Here is a 21,433-nt window from a genome sequence, read left to right on the forward strand (position 1 = left end):
CGCAATCTCAGCTCACTGCAAGCTCCGCCTCCCGGGTTCACGCCATTCTCCTGCCTCAGCCTCCCAAGTAGCTGGGATTGCAGGCACCCGCCACCATGCCCGGCTAATTTTTTGTATTTTTTAGTAGAGATGGAGTTTCACCGGGTTAGCCAGGATGGTCTCGATCTGCTGACCTCGTGACCCACCCACCTCGGCCTCCCAAAGTGCTGGGATTACAGGCATGAGCCACCACGCCTGGCTATGCCTGGCTAATTTTTGTATTTTTTTCATAGAGACAGGGTTTCGCCATGTTGCCGGGCTGATCTTGGAACTCCTGGGCTCAAAGCAATCCACCTGCCTCCGCCTCCTAAAGTGTGGGGATTCCAGGAGTGAGCCATCACACCTGGCAGAAAGAGCCATTTATTATCATTACTACTATTATTATTATGAAAAAGAACTTGTTGCTCATCACCACTCCTCTCTAACAAGTCGTTAATTGCTGTTACAAACAGTCCAAAAGACCTCCCGGGAGGGATAAAACAATGTTCATGGAATAGAAGGCTCAATATTATAGGATGTCAACTCTTCCTATATTAATCTACAGATTCAATCTGATTCCAACAAAAATCCCACCAAGTGTTTTTTTTTTTAAAATGTGTTTGGCCCGGTACGGTGGCTCACACCTGTAATCCCAGCACTTTGGGAGGTCCAGGTGGACAGATCACTTGGGGTCAGGAGTTTGAGACTAGCCTGGCCAACGTGGTGAAACTCCATCTCTACTAAAAATACAAAAATTAGCCGGGCATCGTGGTGGGTGCTTGTAATCCCAGCAACCTGGGAGGCTGAAGCAAGAGAATTGCTTGAGCCCCAGAGGCTGAGGTTGCAGTGAACTGATTATCACGCCACTGCACTCCAGCCTGGGTGATAGGGCGAGACCCTGTCTCTAAAACAAAATAAATAAATGCCAATTCTAGAAGCCACCAGAAATCATGGTGAAAATTCCTGATACAGCCCTGGACCACATACCTTCCCCATGCTAAGCCCTATCACTCCCCACAGTTCTGTTGCTATAAATCACCTGTGCTCACTGAAATACAGGTAGCCAGGGACACTGATGTGGGATTTAGGGTAGGAGGTCTAGGCTTGAGGCCTGGCTGTATCAGTTAGGTGACCTTCCTGAGCCTAAGTTTTCTCATATTTTTTATAGAGACAGGGTCTTGCTATGTTGCCCAGGCTGGTCTCGAACTCCTGGGCTTAAGCAATCCTCCTGCCTTGACCTCCCAAAGAGCTGGGATCACAAGCGTGAACCACTACATCCAACTTCCTGCTTTGTAAAATAACATCTACAGGTTGAATGTCCCTAATCTAAAAGTCTGAAATCTGAAACTTTTTGAGCATCAACATGATCCTCAAAGGGAAGAATCTTTGGAGCATTTCAGATTTTCAGATGAGAAATGCTGAGCTGGTGAGCATAATGCAAACATTCCAAAGTCCAAACTCTGAAACACTTCTGGCCACAAGCACTTCAGATAAGGAATACTCTCCTTATGGGTAATTAACAAACCAACACTATCCTTTTTATTGTTTATTGTAGAGATGGGGTCTCCCTATGTTGCTCAGGCTGGTCTTGAACTCCTGGCTCAAGCGATCTTTGTGCCTCAGCCTCCCAAAGCACTGGGATTACAGGCGTAAGCCACCATGCCAGGCCTATTAACACTATCTTAGGAGACTAACACTATCTTAGGAGGCCTATTAACACTAAATTAGGAGCAGCATGGCAAAGTAGAGAAAACATGGCTTGTGGAGCTTGCTGACTTCATTCAAAAGCCAACTCCGCCGTGACTTAGAAGTTAGGTGGCCTTGGGCAAACTCCGTAATCCCTGGCACTTCGGTTTCTTCATCCGCAAATGGGCTGTTAATGACTTCCTGGAAGGGCTCTTGTAAGATTAGAGATGATATTAATAAAAAGGTTAAAAATAATAACACACAGCCAGGCACGGTGGCTCATACCTGTAATCCCAACACTTTAGGAGGCTGAGGTAGGCAGACTGCTTGAGCCTGGGAGTTGCAGACCAGCCTGGGCAACATGGTCAGATGCCCATTTGTACAAAAATTACAAAAATTAGCCAAGCGTGGTGGTGCACGCCTGTAGTCCCAGCTGCTTGGGAGGCCAAAGTGGGAGGATCTCTTGAGCCTGGGAGGTGGAGGTTGCAGTGAGCCGAGATCATGCCAGTGTATTCCAGCCTGAACGACAGATTGAGACCCTGCCTCAAAAAAATAAAAATAAATAGTAACAATCGATAACATCTGAGAGCCTACTACGCACCAGGAACTGAACAAAGAGCTCTATGATTGATTAACTCAGTTTTCACAGCCTTATGAGGTAAGTACTATCACTACCTCCAGCTTACAGTTGGGGACACAGACTTGGAAAGATGAAGTCACCTGGCCAATGTCAGATGGCTAATGTGGGAGAGTCAGGACTCAACCTCAGTCACCCAACTTCAGGGTCCACAATTTAGCCATGGTACTAGAAATATTTCTCTTGTACAGTGTACAGGTAAAAGCCCTGGCCACAGCAGGTATCCAGTGTGATTTAATGAGGGAAGAGAAAAGACTCTGGAAACTTCAGACCTCCACACACATAAGGTTAGAAGATCATGATGAGGTGGAGGGAACAGAGTTTCAGCATCCTGGTGAAGAGAAACAGTGAGAATCAACAAAATACAAGTGCTCTGGGACCCCACAGCTCCCACAGTCTATGGGTTTTACTTCAAGTTCATCTTATAAGGCCAGGGAGGTGATGAGAGAACAGAGGAGCTATGAGAGGAATGTTGCCTCCCTTGGTGGCAGCTCCGCAGGCTCCCAGGGCCCACCCATGTCCTCACTCAGGGCGGGGGCGCAGAACTTCCATTTTACAGATAAGGGAACGAGGGCCAGTTCAGGAGCTGGGTCCTGGACCCTGGTCTCTTTATCTTGAGTACTATGCTTTTTTTTTTTTTTTTTTTTTTTTAATCGAAAGTACTATTCCACACCAGGAATGCACCATGTACCAGCCCTGGACAAGATGGGCTGGATTCCAGCTGATCTGCCCTTTCTATCTCAGGCCCTCTGCTCTAAAGTCCTTTCAGCATCAGGGTGTGGCTCTACCTTTAAGAACCTGCCCAACACCCCTCCTGCAGAACACAGTCCAATCCCCACACCAGAGGGAATTCCTTCTCTCTTAGGGCTGGCAAAGCCTGTCTCTCCAGCCTGGCCCTGCAACCTCCCAGGCATCTGGCCCCGGGCACGTCCCATAACCCCTCTGAGAGCAGAAATGAGGCAACCCAGCTGCCTAACACACGGCGCTGTTGCAAGGAGGCCCTGATTAGACAATGTAGGATAAAGCAGTTCACAAGGCATTTCTAAAACGTATGTTGTTGCCAGGTGTAGCTCACGCCTATAATCCCAGCACTTTGGGAGGCAGAGGCAGGCGGCTCACCTGAGGTTGGCAGTTTGAGACCAGCCTGGCCAACATGGTGAACCCCATCTCTACTAAAAATACAAAAATTAGCCGGGCGTGGTGGCTTGTGCCTGTAGTCCCAGGTACTCGGGAGACTGAGGCACGAGAACCCAGGAGGTGGAGGTTGCAGTGAGCCGAGACTGAGCCACTGCACTCCAGCCTGGGTGACAACAGTAAAAGTTCGTCTCAAAAAAAAAAAGTATGTTGCAACACCCTCATTTTCCAGCTTCCTTAACGTAAATGCCAGCTCTGTGGTCCTTATCGTGCCCATCATAGTGCCTGGCATAAAATACAATCAATGCAAACACTACACAGCTCCTATCCCTCAGGGACAGTGCTAGGTGAGTTTACAAACTCTTCCTCATTTAAGACAAAAGCCCCACGAGACTGGGACTACTGCCTCCATTTGGCAGATGAGGAAACTGAGGCAGAATGAGGGTAAGGTCTTGCCCAGGGTTCACCCACCACTAGAGTGTAAGCTTGATGAAGACAGCATTCATGTATTTTCTTCACAGCTGCGGCCACACGCCTTAAGATAGTGTCTGGGACACGCAGGTAGGACCTTAGGAAGTATTTGCTCAGTAAGTCAATGATGGAGATAAGATTGCACTCAGTTTTTTTATTGCTGTTGTTTGTTTTTTTGAGATGGACTCTGTCTCCTAGGCTGGAGTGCAGTGGTGCATTCTTTGCTCACTGCAACCTCTGCCTCCTGGGTTCAAGCGATTCTCCTGCCTCAGCTTCCCTAGTAGCTGGAATTACAGGTGTGCACCACCACGCCCAGCTAGTTTTTGTATTTTTGGTAGAGATGGGGTTTCGCCATGTTGGCCAGGCTGGTCTCGAACTCCTGACCTCAGGTGATTTCTCCCACCTCGGCCTCCCAATGTGCTGGAATTATAGACGTGAGCCACTGAGCCTGGCCCTGAACCCAGTTTTTAAAGATGTAAAACTAATTCCCTGTCCATGGTATAAGAATTGTGTTGCGTGAATATCTGCTTTACTGTGTGAAGGCTGTAAGTATTCTGGCGGGAAGGGCTGACACCCAGCTTGGAATAGGGAATTGGGATTTGATGTGAGCTGCATGCTTCACCATGCCCAGCCTTGGAGAATGACTTTTCCATGTGGCTTGTTCCTCCCAAGACAGTCACAGCCTTGGACTGGAGCTGACATGACAGACGGACCCCACTGGTGTCAGCACCAGCCTGGGATGGTCCTGGGGTGCAAGCTAAGGCTGCAGCTGGGACTGGGTCCCCTGCAGACAGACAGAATGAAAGGGGTTCTGGTCTGAGAATGGCTCCCAATCCTGCGCCTGAAGACCTGCCCCTTGCCAAATCCAGGGAGTCCCTGAATGCAGCAGGCCCGTGCCCCTGGAGTTCCCTCAGCCCAGACCTGACCTGGCAGGTCCCCACTCAAACCTGGCCGCGGGCCTCTGCAGTCTGAGACTGGTGTTAAACACAGCCAAGCGTAACCACAGGAAGTGATTGTGGCTGCAGGACCCTAAAGTCTGGAGAATGACTTTTCCGTGTGGCTTATGGAAATCAATCTTGGAGACACAGGGATGCAGTCACTTAGGCAGACCTTCGGTATCATTTTTTCCTATCGACATACCATCTGTACTATTATTTCCTTCACGTTTTTCTTTTAACGAATCCATCTTTTTCACTTATTCTTAAAAGGAAGCTTCATGAAAAGTTTAAAAGAGCAACAAAATAAGGCCTGTCCAGAGATTTTGTGCTCATTAGCACACCGCATTCCAGGTGGCTATGGCCTTAAAAGACTTTAAAATGTCAATTCTAGGTTGGGTACTGTGGCTCATGCCTGTAATCCCGACACTTTGGGAGACCGAGGTGTGCGGATCGCTTGAGTCCAGGAGTTCGAGACCAGCCTGGGCAACACGGTGAATCCCTGTCTCTATAAAAAAAAATATAAAACTTGACTGGGCGTGGCGGCTCACACCTGTAATCCCAGTTACTCAGGCGGCTGAGGCAAGAGAATCACTTGAACCCGGGGAGACAGAGGTTGCAGTGAGCTGAGATCACACCACTGAACTCCAGACTGGATGACAGAACAAGACTCCGCCTCAAAAAATAAAAAATAAAAAAAAATTAGCTGGGCACAGTGATGCACACCTTTAGTCCCCGCTACTTGGGGGGCTGAGGTGGGAAGATTGCCTGAGCCTGGGAGGTGGAGATTGCAGTGAACCTTGATCATGCCACTGCCATTGCACTGGGCAATACAGTGAGACCATGTCTCCAAATAAATAAATAAAAGGGAAAAAAGGGTTCCAGCTCTAGCGCTGCTATTGCTGGCTCATGACCTTGGCAGGCCCGTTAACACCCTTGAGCCCCAGGTTCTTAATCTGAAAACTGGTGTCATTTTCGGAATGCTTCCTCTGAAGGTCAAATAAACAGCAGATAGAAAAGGGCCTTATATAAACCCCACATAGGAGATGATTAAGGGAGAGCTGAAGCACAATCTAGCAAGAAGGCAAAACCCAAGAGTCGCCCCAAAATGCTACAAGGAACCTTGCTTCTTTCAGCCTGAGGCCCGTGGGCAGGACACTGCTCGGAATGGTGACAGAAGAGGGACAGAGAGAGGAGGCTGAGAGGTGGCACTTACAATGTCTGAATTTTGGTGAACTCAGGGACTTCTTCTTTTTTCTTTCTAAAGAGGAACCAGTAGGTTAGGAGGCCCACGATGACTGAAAACAGAATCACGTCCGTCATGCTGAAAAGAGATACTTCTTCGGCCACCGCCTCGGACACGGTGGAGCTGGTGTCCACGTGGGAGTCCCCCATGTTGATCATGAAACTGTTAGGAGACAGAAACAGCAGACGTCAGCACAGGGGAGCAGGATGCCTGAGGCTGGCTGGGGTGCCCACCTGAATGCTGGGCCTCATGCCCCTGGGGCTGCAGAAAATGGTCACTGCACTGGGTAGGAGGAGCGGCTCACAAAGCCAGGTTCCTGCCAAGACAGCCACAGCCTTGGACTGAGGCTGACACAACAGACGGCCCCCAGTGGTGTCAGCACCAGCCCAACGTGGTCCTGGGGTGCAAGCTAAGGCTGCCGCTGGGACTGAGTCCCCAGTAGACAGACAGACTGATAGCCACTGACTCAGTGTGCTGGAACTTCCTCCAATCCCACAAGGACACTGCACGGTGGCAGGAGGGAGTCCATGCGAGACAGGACCACTTTGCAGCAAACCCTTTCCCCAACTGTGTGGCTGGCTGGGGTTGTCCTAAATCCTGCGTGCTCCAAAAGTCTCCAGGCCTGGCCCTTGAGTGGTTCCTGATATTCACGAGCCTTGGACTATCCTGCCTGGCAAGAGTGTCTCCGTGTTCCTAAGACCTTGGGCTATGAAGACAGTTCCTGTTAACAATGAGATGTCTGGTGAATGCCCGCTTTCCTATGCCTGGGTGTCTTTTTTTGTCTTTTTTAAGAGACAGAGTCTTGCTCTGTCACCCAGGCTGGAGTGCAGTGGTGCAACCACAGCTCACTGTAGCCTCAAACTCCTGGGCTCAAGTGATCCTCTCAGCCTTCCAAGTAGAACTTCTATGATTACTGGGGTGCGCCACTGCATTCATTTTTAAATTTTTTTCCTACTGACAGGGGCTTGCTATACCTCAAACTCCTAGGCTCAAGTGGTTCCCCTGGTTCGGCCTCCCAAAGCACTGGGATTACAGGCATGAGGCCCTGTGCCTGGGGTTTCGAATCGCGCTGTATCGGTCCAATGTCTGTGGATACTGGAGATGGAATAAGTAAGCCTTCGGACCCAGACGCTCCACGCCTACACAACTGACCCACCAATAAAAACCCCGGAAACCTTGGCTTGGGTGACCTTCCATAGGTTGTCAGTTCTTCACAGGTGCTCTCACATATCGTTGCTGGGAGAATTAAGTGTGACCAGCAATGATGGAAACTCGTGTGTGACCACCTGGACACTCACGCCTGGCCTCTCCTGGACTCTGCCTTATGTGCCCTTGACCTTTCCTGATTTTAATTTGCATCATTTTGCTGTAATAAACTGTCATCGTAGGCAAAAAGCTTTCCTGAGTTCCGTGAGTCCTGGTGAATCACTGAATCAGAGGCGGTCTTGGGGAACCCCCATGTCACCAGCCTAGTTCCCTCGAAAGATGCTCAACTGGTCCTTCCACCACCAACACCTGACAGGCAGATCTGACATGAGTCAACAAAGGTCCAAGTGAGAGTCCCTGAAACAGCAGCTTCGGCTGCTTACCGAGGAGGCTGGGTTCAGCCCTGAAGTTCACATCATTCCATTTTGCAATCACGGAGATGACCGACTGGGTTTCTTTCACCACAAGCAGAGCACCCAGACTCAATCAGGAAAGCCTGAGTCATGTGTCAGCAATTAGGCAATGAAAGACCATGTTCTAGCTGACTGCCAATGGCTGTCACTGTCACCAGGAAACCACAGGGCTGGTCTGCGAAGCTAGGGCATCCGAGGGTTGTGGGCCTCAGTCTACCCCTACACAACCTGCTGGGAACAGGCCATTCAGGACAGGCCCGTGAGCTTGGGTCTTTGCTTTCTCACTAATCTGAGATGCTTTTCCAATGGTTTGAGCTCGTCTCAATTTACCTTTTTTCTTTCTTTTTTATTTTATTTTTTTGAGATACAGTCTCTCTCTGTCGCCCTGGCTGGAGTACAATGGCGCCATCTCAACTCACGGCAACCTCCACCTCCCGGGTTCAAGCGATTCTCTTGCCTCAGCCTCCAGAGTACCTGGGACTACAGGTGCCCGCCAACACTCCTGGCTGATTTTGTATTTTTAGTAGAGACGGGGTTTCACTATGTCAGCCAGGCTGGTCTCGAACTCCTGACCTCAGGTCATCCACCCACCTCGGCCTCCCAAACTGCTGGGATTACAGGTGTGAGCCACTGTGCCTGGCCTCAATTTGGCTTTTTTGATATGACTTTTTTTTTTGGCGGGGGGGTGGGGGGGAACGGAGCCTCGCTCTGTCACCCAGGCTGGAGTGCAGTGATGCGATCTCGGCTCACTGCAACCTCTGCCTTCCGGGTTCAAGTGATTCTCCTGCCTCAGCCTCCTGAGCAGCTGGGACTACAGGCACACGCCACTGCACCCAGCTAATTTTTGTATTTTTAGCAAAGACAGAGTTTCACCATGTTGGTCAGGCTGGTCTCAAACTCCTGACCTTGTGATCCGCCTGCCTCGGCCTCCCGAAGTGCTGGGATGACAAGCATCAGCCACCGCACCTGGCCAGGTTTTTTGATACGACATTAAAGGACAAAGTGAATTCTGTTGTCCCCAGAGAAAACCATTTATATTTAATCTTATTAACACGTTTAATATTTGCTTAATGCTAGTCATATCAGGATCTCTGTCAAGCTTATGAGCCACCTGTCACATTTTCATAGAACCAGACGGAGAGGCATTTAGGATCTGCTTTGACAGATTCTGGAAGGACTTGTCCCGCAGAATCATGAGGCAGCAGACACTCAGGGCCTGACTGGAACCAGTTGGGAGTGCCATGGTGACAGAGGAACTCCCCTAGCTGTCTAGCTGTTATCTATCACAAGGCAGCAGCCAAGAAACTTGTGCTGCCTGTCCCTCACCCTCCTCCCTTCTAATTCCCCAAGTGACCGGTCCCCTCATTTTCCAGAAGAGATCTAATGCCCATGAAGTGAAGTCCTTTTCGACACAGACTCAAGCTGACTGCATAACTCATGGCAGTTTCTACTAATAAATTGACGACGCTGGGAGTGAGGTTAACGCACATCTGCACCCACGTAATCACTGCAAGAGACTCCTGACGGACGTGCCATTCCCCACACAGCAGCCAGGGGGATGCTTTACAAAGGAAGTCAGGTTGGCCAGGCACAGTGGCCCACGCCTATAACCCCAGCACTTTGGGAGGCCGAGGTGGGTGGATCACGAGGTCAGGAGATTGAGATGATCCTGGCTAACACGCTGAAACCCCGTCTCTACTTACAAAAAAAAAAAAATACAAAAAATTAGCCGGGCTTGGTGGCAGGCGCACGTAGTCCCAGCTACAGGAGGGACTGTAGTCCCAGCCACAGAGGAGGGAGGCTGAGGTTGGAGAACGGTGTGAACCCAGAAGGCGGAGCTTGCAGTGAGCCAAGATCGAAACCCTGAGATGGGCCAGGCACGGTGGCTCATGCCTGTAATCCTAGCACTTTGGGAGGCCGAGGCAGGCAGATCACCTGAGGTCAGGAGTTTGAGACAAGCCTGGCCAACATGGTGAAACCCTGTCTCTACTAAAAATACAAAAATTAGCCAGATGCAGTGTCGCGCACCTGTAATCCCAGCTACTCAGGTGGCCGAGGCTGGAGAATCACTTGAACCTGGGAAGCGGAGGTTGCAGTGAGCTGAGATCACACCACTGCACTCCAGACTCCAGCCTGGGGAACAGAGTGAGACTCCACCTCAAAAAAACAACAACAACAAAAACCCTGAAATGTCTTCACATTATACTTCATACAAAAACCTAAAGTGGCCAGGTACAGTGGCTCATGCCTGTAATCCCAGCACTTTAGGAGGCCGAGGCGGGTGGATCACGAGGTCAGGTGTTCAAGACTAGCCTGGCCAACACAGCTAAACTCTGTCTACTAAAAATACAGAAATTAGCCAGGCGTGGTGGCGTGTGCCTGCAGTCCCAGCTACTTGGGGAGGCTGAGGCAGGAGAATCGCTTGAACCTGGGAGGTGGAGGTTGTAATGAGCCGCGATCATGCCACTCCTCCAGCCTGGGTGACAGAGCAAGACTCCATCTCAAAAACAACAACAAAGCCCTGAAGTCTTTACATAGCTCATAAGGCCCATTACGATCTGGCCCTTGGAAGCCACACTCCCACCACCCACATTTCTTCTTTTTTTTTTTTTTTGAGACGGAGTCTGCGCTGTCTCCCAGGCTGGAGTGCAGTGGCGTGATCTCAGCTCACTGCAAGCTCCGCCTCCCGAGTTCACGCCATTCTCCTGCCTCAGCCTCCAGAGTAGCTGGGACTACAGGCGCCCGCCACCACGCCTGGCTAATGTTTTTTATTTTTTAGTGGAGATGGGGTTTCACCGTGTTAGCCAGGATGGTCTCGATCTCCTGACCTCATGACCCGCCCACCTCGGCCTCCCAAAGTGCTGGGATTACAGGCTTGAGCCACAGCGCCTGGTCTCCTACCACCCACATTTCTTACTACGCTCCCCTTCTTCACATCTTGCAGGTCACACCGGTCTCCTTCTGTTTCAGGGCCTTTGCACATGGCCATCTTGTTATTTGCAAAATTCACTCCCTCATTTAAATTTCTGCTCAGATGTCACCCACCATCTCAGAGAGACTACGCCTGAGAATAGAATCTACAACTGCCCCTGGCCACAATCCCTACCCTCTGACCCCTCAACGGAGCGTATCCCTACCTGAAATTATATTATACATTATCCCACCACTAGCTATCTCCCTGACTACAGGGTCAGCCCTACAAGGGCAGGGACTTGGCTTAGTTCACAGACTGGCATATGAGCATTTATGTTGATTTGTTGACTAAACAAACATGTGATCAGAAGGCAAGAATCTTCTGATTTTCGGGTACCTGGATTGGCAGTGCTTGGCTTACAGACTATGGAATGCCTTTACAATCTGAAAACCACACTACAACTCCATCAGGACAGTCTGCGAGGCCGACTCTATTCCCTCCTCTTCACGCTGCCTGTCTCTAACACCTGCACTCCCAGCTTCTTTCAGCCTCTTCCCTGAGTTCAGAGTCAGGACCACACAGTCTCACGAAGCTAAGGAAACTAACGCGTGACACCACAGAAAGGAACAGGAGCTGCTCCTTGAGGCTGTGACTGACTCCCTGCAGCCAACAGGGTTGGCGCTTGACTCTGAGTGGCCCCCAGCCCCGACCAGCACACTGGGCACTCCCAGCGCTCAGCCTGGAGGCTCCACAGAACGAGAATGTTCCCAGCAGCTTTGACTCTGAAATATCAAACTACTTCTGAGAGAAGACAGGTGTGGCAGGAAGGACTCAGCCATCACTTTATCCAAGGCCCTGAGCTACAGATGAGGCTGCAAGGGGTAAGCACCTCACCCGAGGGGCAAAACGAGAAATAGGCCCAGCTTCCCAGCGGGCTGTGCTCACCGCCCTCTACTTAGGACATGGGTCTCTCTCTCACTCAGTGTGAGCTCCTGGAGGGAAGAGCAGCATCTCAGGCACCTCTGCGTCTGGCATGTGATGGGAAAGGAAGGCCTCTCAAGGAGGTTAAGCTTGGAGGAATCCCAGGATCCAAGCAGTGTACCTGGGGGCTGAGGCCACAGATGAGTCCCTGGGTTAAGAAACTTAACCATTTTCCCCTTGATGCACACACAGACACCCACCATCTCTCGAGCCCCACCGTGAGCCACTCTCCAGCTCGCACCTTTGTGGTCCTGCCCCAGAGCCTGACAGGTGTCTGAGATGCTCCTCCTCTCGCAGTTCGTACTCATTCTTCAGACCTCAGCTCCACCATCACCTCCCCAGCACACACTTCCCTGGCGCAGAATCCAGTGCGCAATAACTACTCAAGGGAATGAAGGGAATCGGTGAAAGTATTATGATACATGCAACATAAAATGTGCAGGAATCAAAAACATTAAGTGCAAAGATTTAAAACACACTTTGGGGCTTGCCATGGTGGCTCACACCTATAATCTCAGCACTTTGGGAGGCTGAGGCAGGCACATCACTTGAGGTCAGGAGTTTGAGGCCAGCCTGGCCAACATGGTGAAACCCCATCTCTACTGAAAATACAAAAATTAGCCGGGCGTGGTGGCGGGTGCCTGTAATTCCAGTCACTCGGGAGGCTGAGGCAGGAGAATCGCTTGAACCCGGGAGGCGGAGGTTGCAGTGAGCCAAGATCGTGCCACTTGCACTCCAGCCTGGGCAACAAAGCAAGACTCTGTCCCAATCAATCAATAAACAAATAAAATACACGTTGGGCTTCTAGTGTACCTATCTGGACAGATCCCAAATGTCCTTCGTTTGTGGAGCCCCTCTATCTCAGCAAATTTTTCACGGTATCCGTAGGCCAAAAAAATGCCTAACAGTTTCACGTATAAAGTAGTTAGGTCCGAACAATCACTGCAAACCCAGCTTCGCAAAGATGTAAAATCCTAAGAAGGTATGCAGCAAGGATCTCATGTTGGAACTGTGAACTGTCCCAAGCTAGCACTTTGCATGGAGTTCAATAGAATTAAACATCTGCCGCACTTGCGAATGAGGCACTTGTGAGTTTGCTGCAGTACCCTGGCACAGTTTGGGAGCCACTTCTGCTATACCACATACTCTGATGGGAAAACTCTGAATGTCTTGACTGACAACTCTCTTCCAGATCAGGTAGTCCCTACAGGCACTCCGAGGAGGTTCTGGAAGCCTGCGTGAGCCTTCTGCCCTGAAAGAGGCTTTAATCTCTGAGTTTCTTCTTTATACCTTCAGCAAAAGGAACAGGGGACAAGGTAGAGCTCATGTGGCCAAAGACAGTATCCGTCCAAGCAGCAAACAAGAACTAGACCAGGCTCTTGCCACACCAGCTGGCTGGGATCCCAGACACACCCCTTACCAACAGAAGGCTTTGGATGTTCTCATCTGTAAAATTAGGTACAGAGCTGGGTGTGATGGCTCACGCCTGTAATCTCAGCACTATGGGAGGCCAAGGCGAGCAGACTGCTTGAGCTCAGCAGTTCGAGACCAACCTGGGCAACATGGCAAAACCCCAGTTCTACCACAAAATACAAAAATTAGCCAGGTGTGATGGTGCGCACCTGTAGTCCCAGCTATGTGGCAGGCTGAGGTAGGAGGATCACTTGAGCCCAGGAGGTTGAGGTTGCAGTGAACCATAATCACACCACTGTACTCTAGTCTAGGCAACAGAGTGAAATCCTGTCTCAAAAAAAAAAAATTAGGCACAGAAAAAGGCACATGTCAAAATACCAGCCAAACACATCTCCCCAACTCTAAATAGAGCAGATCTGACTTGATCTTTTATTATAAGTTAGGTCTCTACATAAGTTTTCATTATTATAAAATACAACATACAGACAGAGAAGGGTAAAAACTATGCATGTATAGCTTGACCACAATTCCTTGTCAATTTCAGTAGCTGACTGATTCCTGCCAAGGTAGCAATCAAGGGCAACAGCTCCGGTCCCGCACACCACCGAGCAAGATGGACAAACAAATCAGGGGGCACACAGGCTGGGAGGCACTGGTGGGAGCCTCACCAGCTTCTGAAAGGGAGAATGACATAAGAACACAAGGGCTCTCTGAGGCCAACCGTTTGCAACACTGGAACAGGTTGTCTTCCAGGAAGTATTCGCAGTTTTGCATTTGCTGTTTGCAACTTCTGGTCAGTAAACAAGATCGAGCAACCAACTCAGCACTGATACTGGCATGAGTCAGACACCCCAATCAAAGCAGTAACAAGGAAGGAAAGAGAAATAAAACATGTAATTTAGTCAGCCCTTTAGCTGACTGTCACTGTCACGTCACGGCCACCCAGACAAGGCTCTGGCATCCACCTTCTGCCTGCAGGTGGAGCGGGGTCATTTGGGTTCACAAACCCCTCTGCCAAGGTTTAGTGGCTTCAAGATGAGGGAAAACCCTCATAGAACCATACCCTACTGTTGCCTGACAGCACAACTCCCAGAGACTGAGAGGTGCTCGGGGAACACTACACTCTCCAAGGTGACCTATTAAAAAGCAGTGTCCAAGAGTGACTCAAACAGATTGCTCCATAGCCAGAGTGCCCAGGAAGTTTATTATCCATACTGAGATGTTGGTGCAGATTTGTGTTTACCCTCTGTGAGGTTGTTTCTTGAATCTGTAGATTTATGTCTTTTACAAAATACAGCAACTTTTCATTTATTTATTATTATTTTTTTTTAAGGAGACAAGGTCTCGCTCTATCACCCAGGCTGGAGGTGTAGTAGCACAATCACAGTTCACTGCAGCCTCAACTTCCTGGGCTCAAGGGATCCTCCTGCCTCAGCCTCCCAAGTAGGTGGGACTACAGGTGTGCCTCACCACACCTGGCTAATTTTTGTATTTTTAGTAGAGACAGGGTTTTGCCACATTGCCCAGTCTGGTATCGAACTCCTGGGATTCTGCCCACCTCAGTCTCCCAAAGTGCTGGGATTATAGGAGTGACTCACTGTGCCCGGCCACCATTATTTTTTAAATAACTTTTCAGCCTCACTGTCTTTCTCTTCTTCTCCTGGGACTTTGGTGACATGAAAGTTAGATCTTTTATTAGTCCCACAAAATCCTGAGGCTCTGTTCATTTGTTTTGTTTTGGTTTTTAGTCTAGTTTCTGTCGTTTGGGTTAGGTAATTTCTACTACTCTAACTTCAAGTTCACGGATTCTCTTCTGTCTTCTCCATTTTGCTGCGGAGTCATCCATTCAGTTTCCTATTTTGGCTATTGTATGTTTCGGTTCTAAGACATCTGTTTCATTCTTCTTTATATGTTGTTTAATTCCAACATCTGTGTCATCTTGATGCTGGTGTCTGTTGACTGTCTTTTCTCATTCAAGTTGAGAGTTCTTTGGTTCTTGGTATAGTGATTGAATTTTATTGTATCCTGGGCATTCTGAGTACTTTAAGATCCTGAATCTTATTTAAGACTATTTAATTTTAATTTTATTTTATTTTTGAGACAAGAGTCTCTATTGCCCAGGTTGGAGTGCAATTGTGTGATCTCAGCTCATTACAACCTCTGCCTCCCAGGTTCAAGTGATTCTCGTGCCTCAGCCACCAGAGTAGCTGTGATTACAGGCGCATGCCACCACACCTGGCTAATTTTTTTTTTTTGTATTTTTAGTAGAGACAGGGTCTCAATATGTTGCTGGGGCTGGTCTCAAACTCCCGGCCTCAGGTGATCCACCCACCTTGGCCTCCCAAAGTGTTGGGATTATAGGTGTGAGCCACTGCACCCAGCCTCTTTTGATTTTATTAAATATTCTCTGTCACCCTGCCGATAGGGAAGGAAGGTATCAATTCATTGCTGTCAGGCAAGATTCAGTCTCCCTCCTGGGCCTCCGCTGACAAACCCTAGCTTGGAGGGGGAAGAGTACTTCATTACTGCTCCCCAGATGGTCTGAACTGACACATGGGGTGGGGTTCCCTGGTTCCGCCCAGTGGTGGTGAGGTCCTGACTTGCACTGGGCCTCCTCTGATGTCACTTCCAAGGAGAGTGGTTTTCCTTGCTTCCTTGAAGAGTCGAGGTTTCCTTGGCTATTTTTTTTTAAGTTGATAATTCTCCCTCTTGCAAATTTCCCTTAAAAGATGTCGCAGGTATGAAATAAGACTGAGCCACAGGAGAAGCGTAGCCCTTTGGACTTCCCTGCAATTTCTATAGCATTCGCTCATATCTTGGAAGCATTTAGAGGAAAGCCACCAAGAGGGTTTAAGAATGCAATTCCTTGGCTCTTGATGAATCGCAAGACATTACCAATACTTTTCAGTTGTTATTTACTTGGGGAGTCAATGCCAAGTTTGAAGAATTAGCATGAAACAACTAAAAATAAGAGTATTTTCAAAGAAGTTGAGAAAAGTTTAGTACCATCTCAGGTGGAATCCACTAAGATGTGTTATAATGAATGTGGGGGGCAGAAAAAGACTTAGTTGGAGCCTATGGTTGTTCACTATATTATTCACCAGCAGATACCACGCAAAAAATTTGAATCTATTATATGTGATCAAACAAGGGAATGTCAACAGTATTTGCTCTCACAGACTTAACCTAAGTTGGTCTTAAGGATTTTTGTCAAAAATAGAAGCTGAATATCCTAACTGTTCTACCATACAGCAGCTCAGCAGCTTAGCAGTGGTAAAGTCTGGTGTGACTATTTTGAGCTCAGAGTGAATACTAAAACTTCTCTGAACAAGAATAACTGAAAAGTACTGCCCTCTTAGTGTTTTAAAAAAAAAAAAAAAAGGGCTGGGCACGGTGCTGTAATCCCAGCACTTTGGGAGGCCGAGGCGGGCAGATCACAAGGTGAGGAGATCAAGACAATCCTGGTTAACACGGTGAAATCCCATCTCTACTAAAAATACAAAAAATTAGCTGGCTGTGGTGTCACGTGCCTGTAGTCCCAGCTACTCAGGAGGCTGAGGCAGGAGAATCACTTGAAACTGGGAGGCAGAGGTTGTAATGAGCTGAGATCACACCACTGCACTCCAGCCTGGGCGACAGAGCGAGACTCCATCTCAAAAAAAAAAGAAAAAGAAAAAAGAAAGAACTGCCCTCAACCACTATTACCAAATACTAAATGACTTTGGAAATTGGCTTTTGCTGCAGACTTGATGTTTCTTAATGAGGCCAATCTAAAATTATAAGGCAAAACAGCAGTTATATGCAAAATGTATATTGTGGTAAAGTCATTTCAATGAAATTAACCTTGTATTAATCACAAGTAATGTCAATCTGCGTCATACAATTCCTAGACTGTCAAGGTTAAAACAAGTGAGAAAACTTTGCACATTTTTTTGAGCTCAAACCACAGTTCTAGCCCTAGCAGCATTTTTCAGATCTTGATCTAAGTATGAAGGAAATTCCTATATTTAAAATCCATTTAACTGTACAACTGAGCAGCTCTCACCTAACTTTCAATTGGAAGTGGCTGATCTGCAATGCAATAATGCAAAAAGGCAAATATCAAGAGGGGAATCTAAAAAAAAAATCCTATGAATGCTGTCTTCCAATGATGAATATGCTCCATCAAAATTTATGCTCCCTAATATAACTTGGCAGTACCTATTTGTGTGAAAAGCTATTTTCAAAGATATCACCTATACAATCTCATTACAGATGAGCACTGACAGGTGGGTATTTGCAACAGATTTTGATGTTTGGAAACACTAACTGAGAACCCCAATGAAACAAAATTGTTTTCCGTTTTCTGTTTTTTTGAGACTGGGTCTTGCTTTGTCACCCAGACTGCAATGCAGTGGCACAATTGCAGCTCACTCCAGCCTCAACTTTCTGGGCTCAAGTGATCCTCCCACCTCAGTCTCCACAGTAGTTGGGACTACAGGTGCATGCTACCTACCATGCCCGGCTAATTTTTAAATATTTTTTTGTAGAGACAGGGTTTAGCCATGTTGCCCAGGCTAGTCTCAAACTCCTGGATTCAAGCGATCCTCCCACCTCAGCCTCCAAGACTGCTGGGATTAGAGGTGTGAGCCATTGGCACCTGGCCCAAAACTGTTATCCCTACAAAAATCATTCCATTCTTCTTATTAACAAACCTGTATTAAAAACTTACACTCAACTGTTACTAGTTATTACTTGAATTTCTTTTAAAAATATATATTTTAAAATACAGAGACAGGGTCTAAGTTGCCCAGGCTGGCCTCAAACACCTGGGCTCAAGCAATTCTCCCACCTTGGCCTCCCAAAGTGCTGGGATTACAGGTGTGAACCACTGCAACCAGCCTTATTTGAATTTCATCAACAAAAAATGTGGACACTTGTTGCCTCTCTTGTTATATATAATATCCTAGATTTTACTTCTTGGCATGCAAAGCCTAAAAAATATTTATTACCTGGCCTCTGACAGGAAATAAGTTATTAGCGCCTACTCCAGATAACTGAAGTGCACCTAGTTACTGGAGCTCTGTACTGACTGAGCAGTCTAGATGCCGCAGGCTCTGGTTGTGGGAATCTGGGCAGGTTACTTGACCTCCCGGGCCTCAGGTTTCTTCTCCATAAAGCAATATGGAGCTAGTCACCAATCAAGGATTATCCTCAGCTCTAAAATTCTACACAGCTAGAGAAATACTTCCGGAATATGTGAACCATGTCCATGTTGTCTCGAGTCCCTGCAGGGTTCCTTTTGTAGTCTACTCAGCCATCGTGTCATTGTACAACATATTCAGGGCCTCAAGAGGCAGGAGAAGTTGCTTGCACCCAGAGGGAACCCAGGCTGTAGGATCTTAGGTTCCTGCATCTTTTTGGTTTGCTTGTTTTAAGAGACACGGTCTCACTCTGTCACACGGGGGGGAGAGCAGTAGCATAATCATAGTTCACTGCACCCTCATACTCCTGGCCTCAAGCCATCCTGCCACCTCAGCCTCCCAAGTAGCTGAGAGTACAGGTATGTAACACCTCACCCAGCAAATTTTTTTAAAAACTGGTGCAGTGGCTCGCGCCTGTAATCTCAACACTTTGGGAGGCCGAGGCGGGTGGATCACTTGAGGTCAGGAGCTCGAGACCAGCCTGGCCAACATTGGTGAAATCCAGTCTCTACTAAAATACAAAAATTAGCCAAGTGTGGTGGCGCACCCCTGTAATTCTAGCTACTCTGCAGGCTGAGACAGGAGAATCACTTGCACCTAGGAGGTGAAGGTTGCAGTGAGCCAAGATCATGCCATTGCACTCCAGCCTGGGCAATAGAATGAGACTGTCTCGAAAAAAAAAAAAAGAGTAAAGAGTAAAGAGGTTCTTTGAAGACTAGCATCTTCTGTATTTAAAATAATAATAATAATAAATGAAAGAAGGCTGTTGAGTAGGGCCTGTGGGGCCCTCTTATTCACAGACTTTGTGAAATCCATTCCAGAAACTGAGTTGCTTCCTGATTCTTAGATGTGCTGGAGATGTGCTCCGAAAGCCTTGCAAGCTACTGCTCTGTGTGGCTAAAGGCGCTGAGCACTCCCACCAAAGCAGGCCTGGAACTCGCACCAGGGCTCCGCTGGCCCGTGGGGCCCAAAGCACTAAGGATGCCAGGGAGGGCGAGGCAGGCAGGCTCCTAATTCCACAGAGCCTACAGTCTGGAAAAGCCTCTAAACAATGTTCAGGTACAAAAACGTCATGTCGAAGGACATGCCTCTGTCACTCTTATGTCCACGCATGCAGCAAACAGCTGAGGAGCACCTGTTGCATGCCAGGAACTGTGCTGGTTCAGGAAGGAGCGGACACGCCAACCTTGCCCCAAGGTGCTCTCCTGCTATGAGAAAGGGCAGACCTATCCCAGCAGTCATGGCTGCATGGGGACGCCAGGTGCAGGGGAAATAGAGCTGGAAGGAAAAAGCAGCCATGACAGTCTGAAACAGTCAAGAAAGGGGCGCCCAGAGGCCAACATCCGGGCTGGATTGTGACGAATGATCAGGGTCCACTGGTCAGATTAGGGGGATGAGTGAAGCTACCGACAGAGGAAGCGTGTACCAGAGCCTAGAACACGGGAAACTCGGGGTCCGGGGTAACTCAAGTGTGGTGCAATGGGATGTGTTTATATGTGGGGATGCATAGATGGCAAGTAAGAGATAAGCATTCATTCATTCACTGAACAGGCTGGAGTCACCAAGGCTGGAGTGCAGTGGTGTGATCACAGCTTACTGCAGCCTGCAACTCCGGGGCTCAAGCAATCCTCCTGCTTCAGCCTCCTGAGTAGCCGGCACCATAGGCATGCACCACCATACCAGCTGATTTTTAAAATTTTTTTGTAGAGATGGGGTCTCACTAAGTTGCCCAGGCGGGTCTCAAACTCCTAGGCTCAAGCAATCCTCCCACCTTGGCCTCCCAAAGTGCTGGGATAACAGGTATAAGCCACCACACTCGGCCGAGATAAACTTTTAAAGGAGACATCCAGATGAGTGTGTAAGGGCCTAGGGGTCTGTATACCAGTCTAAGGTGTTTGGCCCCGGGGAAGCTGGTGAGGACAGGGCAAGGGGGTGGTGTGATCAGAACGCTGCTACAGGAAGGTAAGACTGTACAACGATGCCTGCACCCCTAATATCAACGCAGTCACAGGGCCTTGACCCAGATGTCCTGGAGAACATTCTCCATTGAAGGTGGCCAAACGCCCCCAGCTGATGGCCTTTTTCCCACACAACAGGACTTAATTTAGAAACACATGACCAGCACGCGCCCGATGCAATGACGTGAAAGAGGAAGACAGCTGCTGAGTCAGATATGTGCAAGCATGACTGGGGGGTGGGGGGGAACAGCGGGCGAACAGCGGGCATGACTCAGCACAAATTGAGCTGACCAGGCCCACAGGGGCTGATGCTGCAGCTGCAGCTCCCTGTGCCTGCTTCTAGCAGCATCTCTGGGGCCTCGGCTCCCTGGCTTGAATGCCAAGGAGGTAAGCCCACAGTTCCCCTAAGCTCCAGGGCATTGCATGGATATAATCCAGTGTCAACATTAAAAGGTGGCACAAGGTGATTTACAGGCACAAAACTCTCCATAGGAGTTCATGCTGGTTCATCCTCTTGACCATCCCCACTTTTGCCTCAATTTTTTTTTTTTTTTAGATGGAGTTTTGCCCTTGTTGCCCAGGCTGGAGTACAATGGCACGATCTCGGCTCACTGCAGCCTCTGCCTCCCAGGTTCAAGCAATTCTCCTGCCTCAGCCTCCGGAGTAGCTGGGATTACAGGTGCCTGCCACCAGGCCTGGCTAATTTTTGTATCTTTAGTAGAGATAGGGTTTTGCCATGCTGGCCAGGCTGGTCTCAAACTCCTGACCTCAGGTGATCTGTCTCCCTCAGTCTTCCAAAGTGCTGGGATTACAGATGTGAGCCACCAAACCCGGGTTTTTTTTTTTTTTTTTTTTTTGAGACAGGGTCTGGCTCTTGTCCCCAGGTTGGAGTGCGGTGGCACAATCTAGGCTCACTGCAACCTCCGCCTCCCAGGTTCAAGCAATTCTCCCACCTCAGCCTCCCAAGTAGCTGCGATTACAGGTACCCGCCAACATGCCTGGCTAATTTTTGTATTTTTTGTAGAGATGGGGTTTCACCATGTTGTCTAAGCTAGTGTCAAACTCCTGACCTCAAGTGATCCGCCTGCCTTGGCCTCCCAAGTGCTAGGATTACAGGCATAAGCCACCATGCCTGGCTGATTGCCTCAATTAATTTTGAATAAAAATATAGAAAAGAGAAACAGAAGGCCGGGCGCGGTGGCTCAAGCCTGTAATCCCAGCACTTTGGGAGGCCGAGA

At 48.6% G+C, this 21,433-nt stretch overlaps 1 protein-coding gene across 1 annotated transcript in view; it reads right to left on the reverse strand.

Annotated features, from left to right (window-relative positions):
* Positions 1-21,433, reverse strand: part of POR (P450 (cytochrome) oxidoreductase) — an 86,378-nt gene that overhangs the window by 32,719 nt on the left and 32,226 nt on the right. The window contains exon 2 of the mRNA XM_011976305.1: positions 6,098-6,289. Within this exon, the coding sequence (XP_011831695.1) occupies positions 6,098-6,289 (192 nt within the window). The remainder of the gene's footprint in view (positions 1-6,097; positions 6,290-21,433) is intronic.

This window comes from Mandrillus leucophaeus, unplaced genomic scaffold (assembly GCF_000951045.1).
Source record: "Mandrillus leucophaeus isolate KB7577 unplaced genomic scaffold, Mleu.le_1.0 Scaffold164, whole genome shotgun sequence".
NCBI lineage: Eukaryota > Metazoa > Chordata > Mammalia > Primates > Cercopithecidae > Mandrillus > Mandrillus leucophaeus.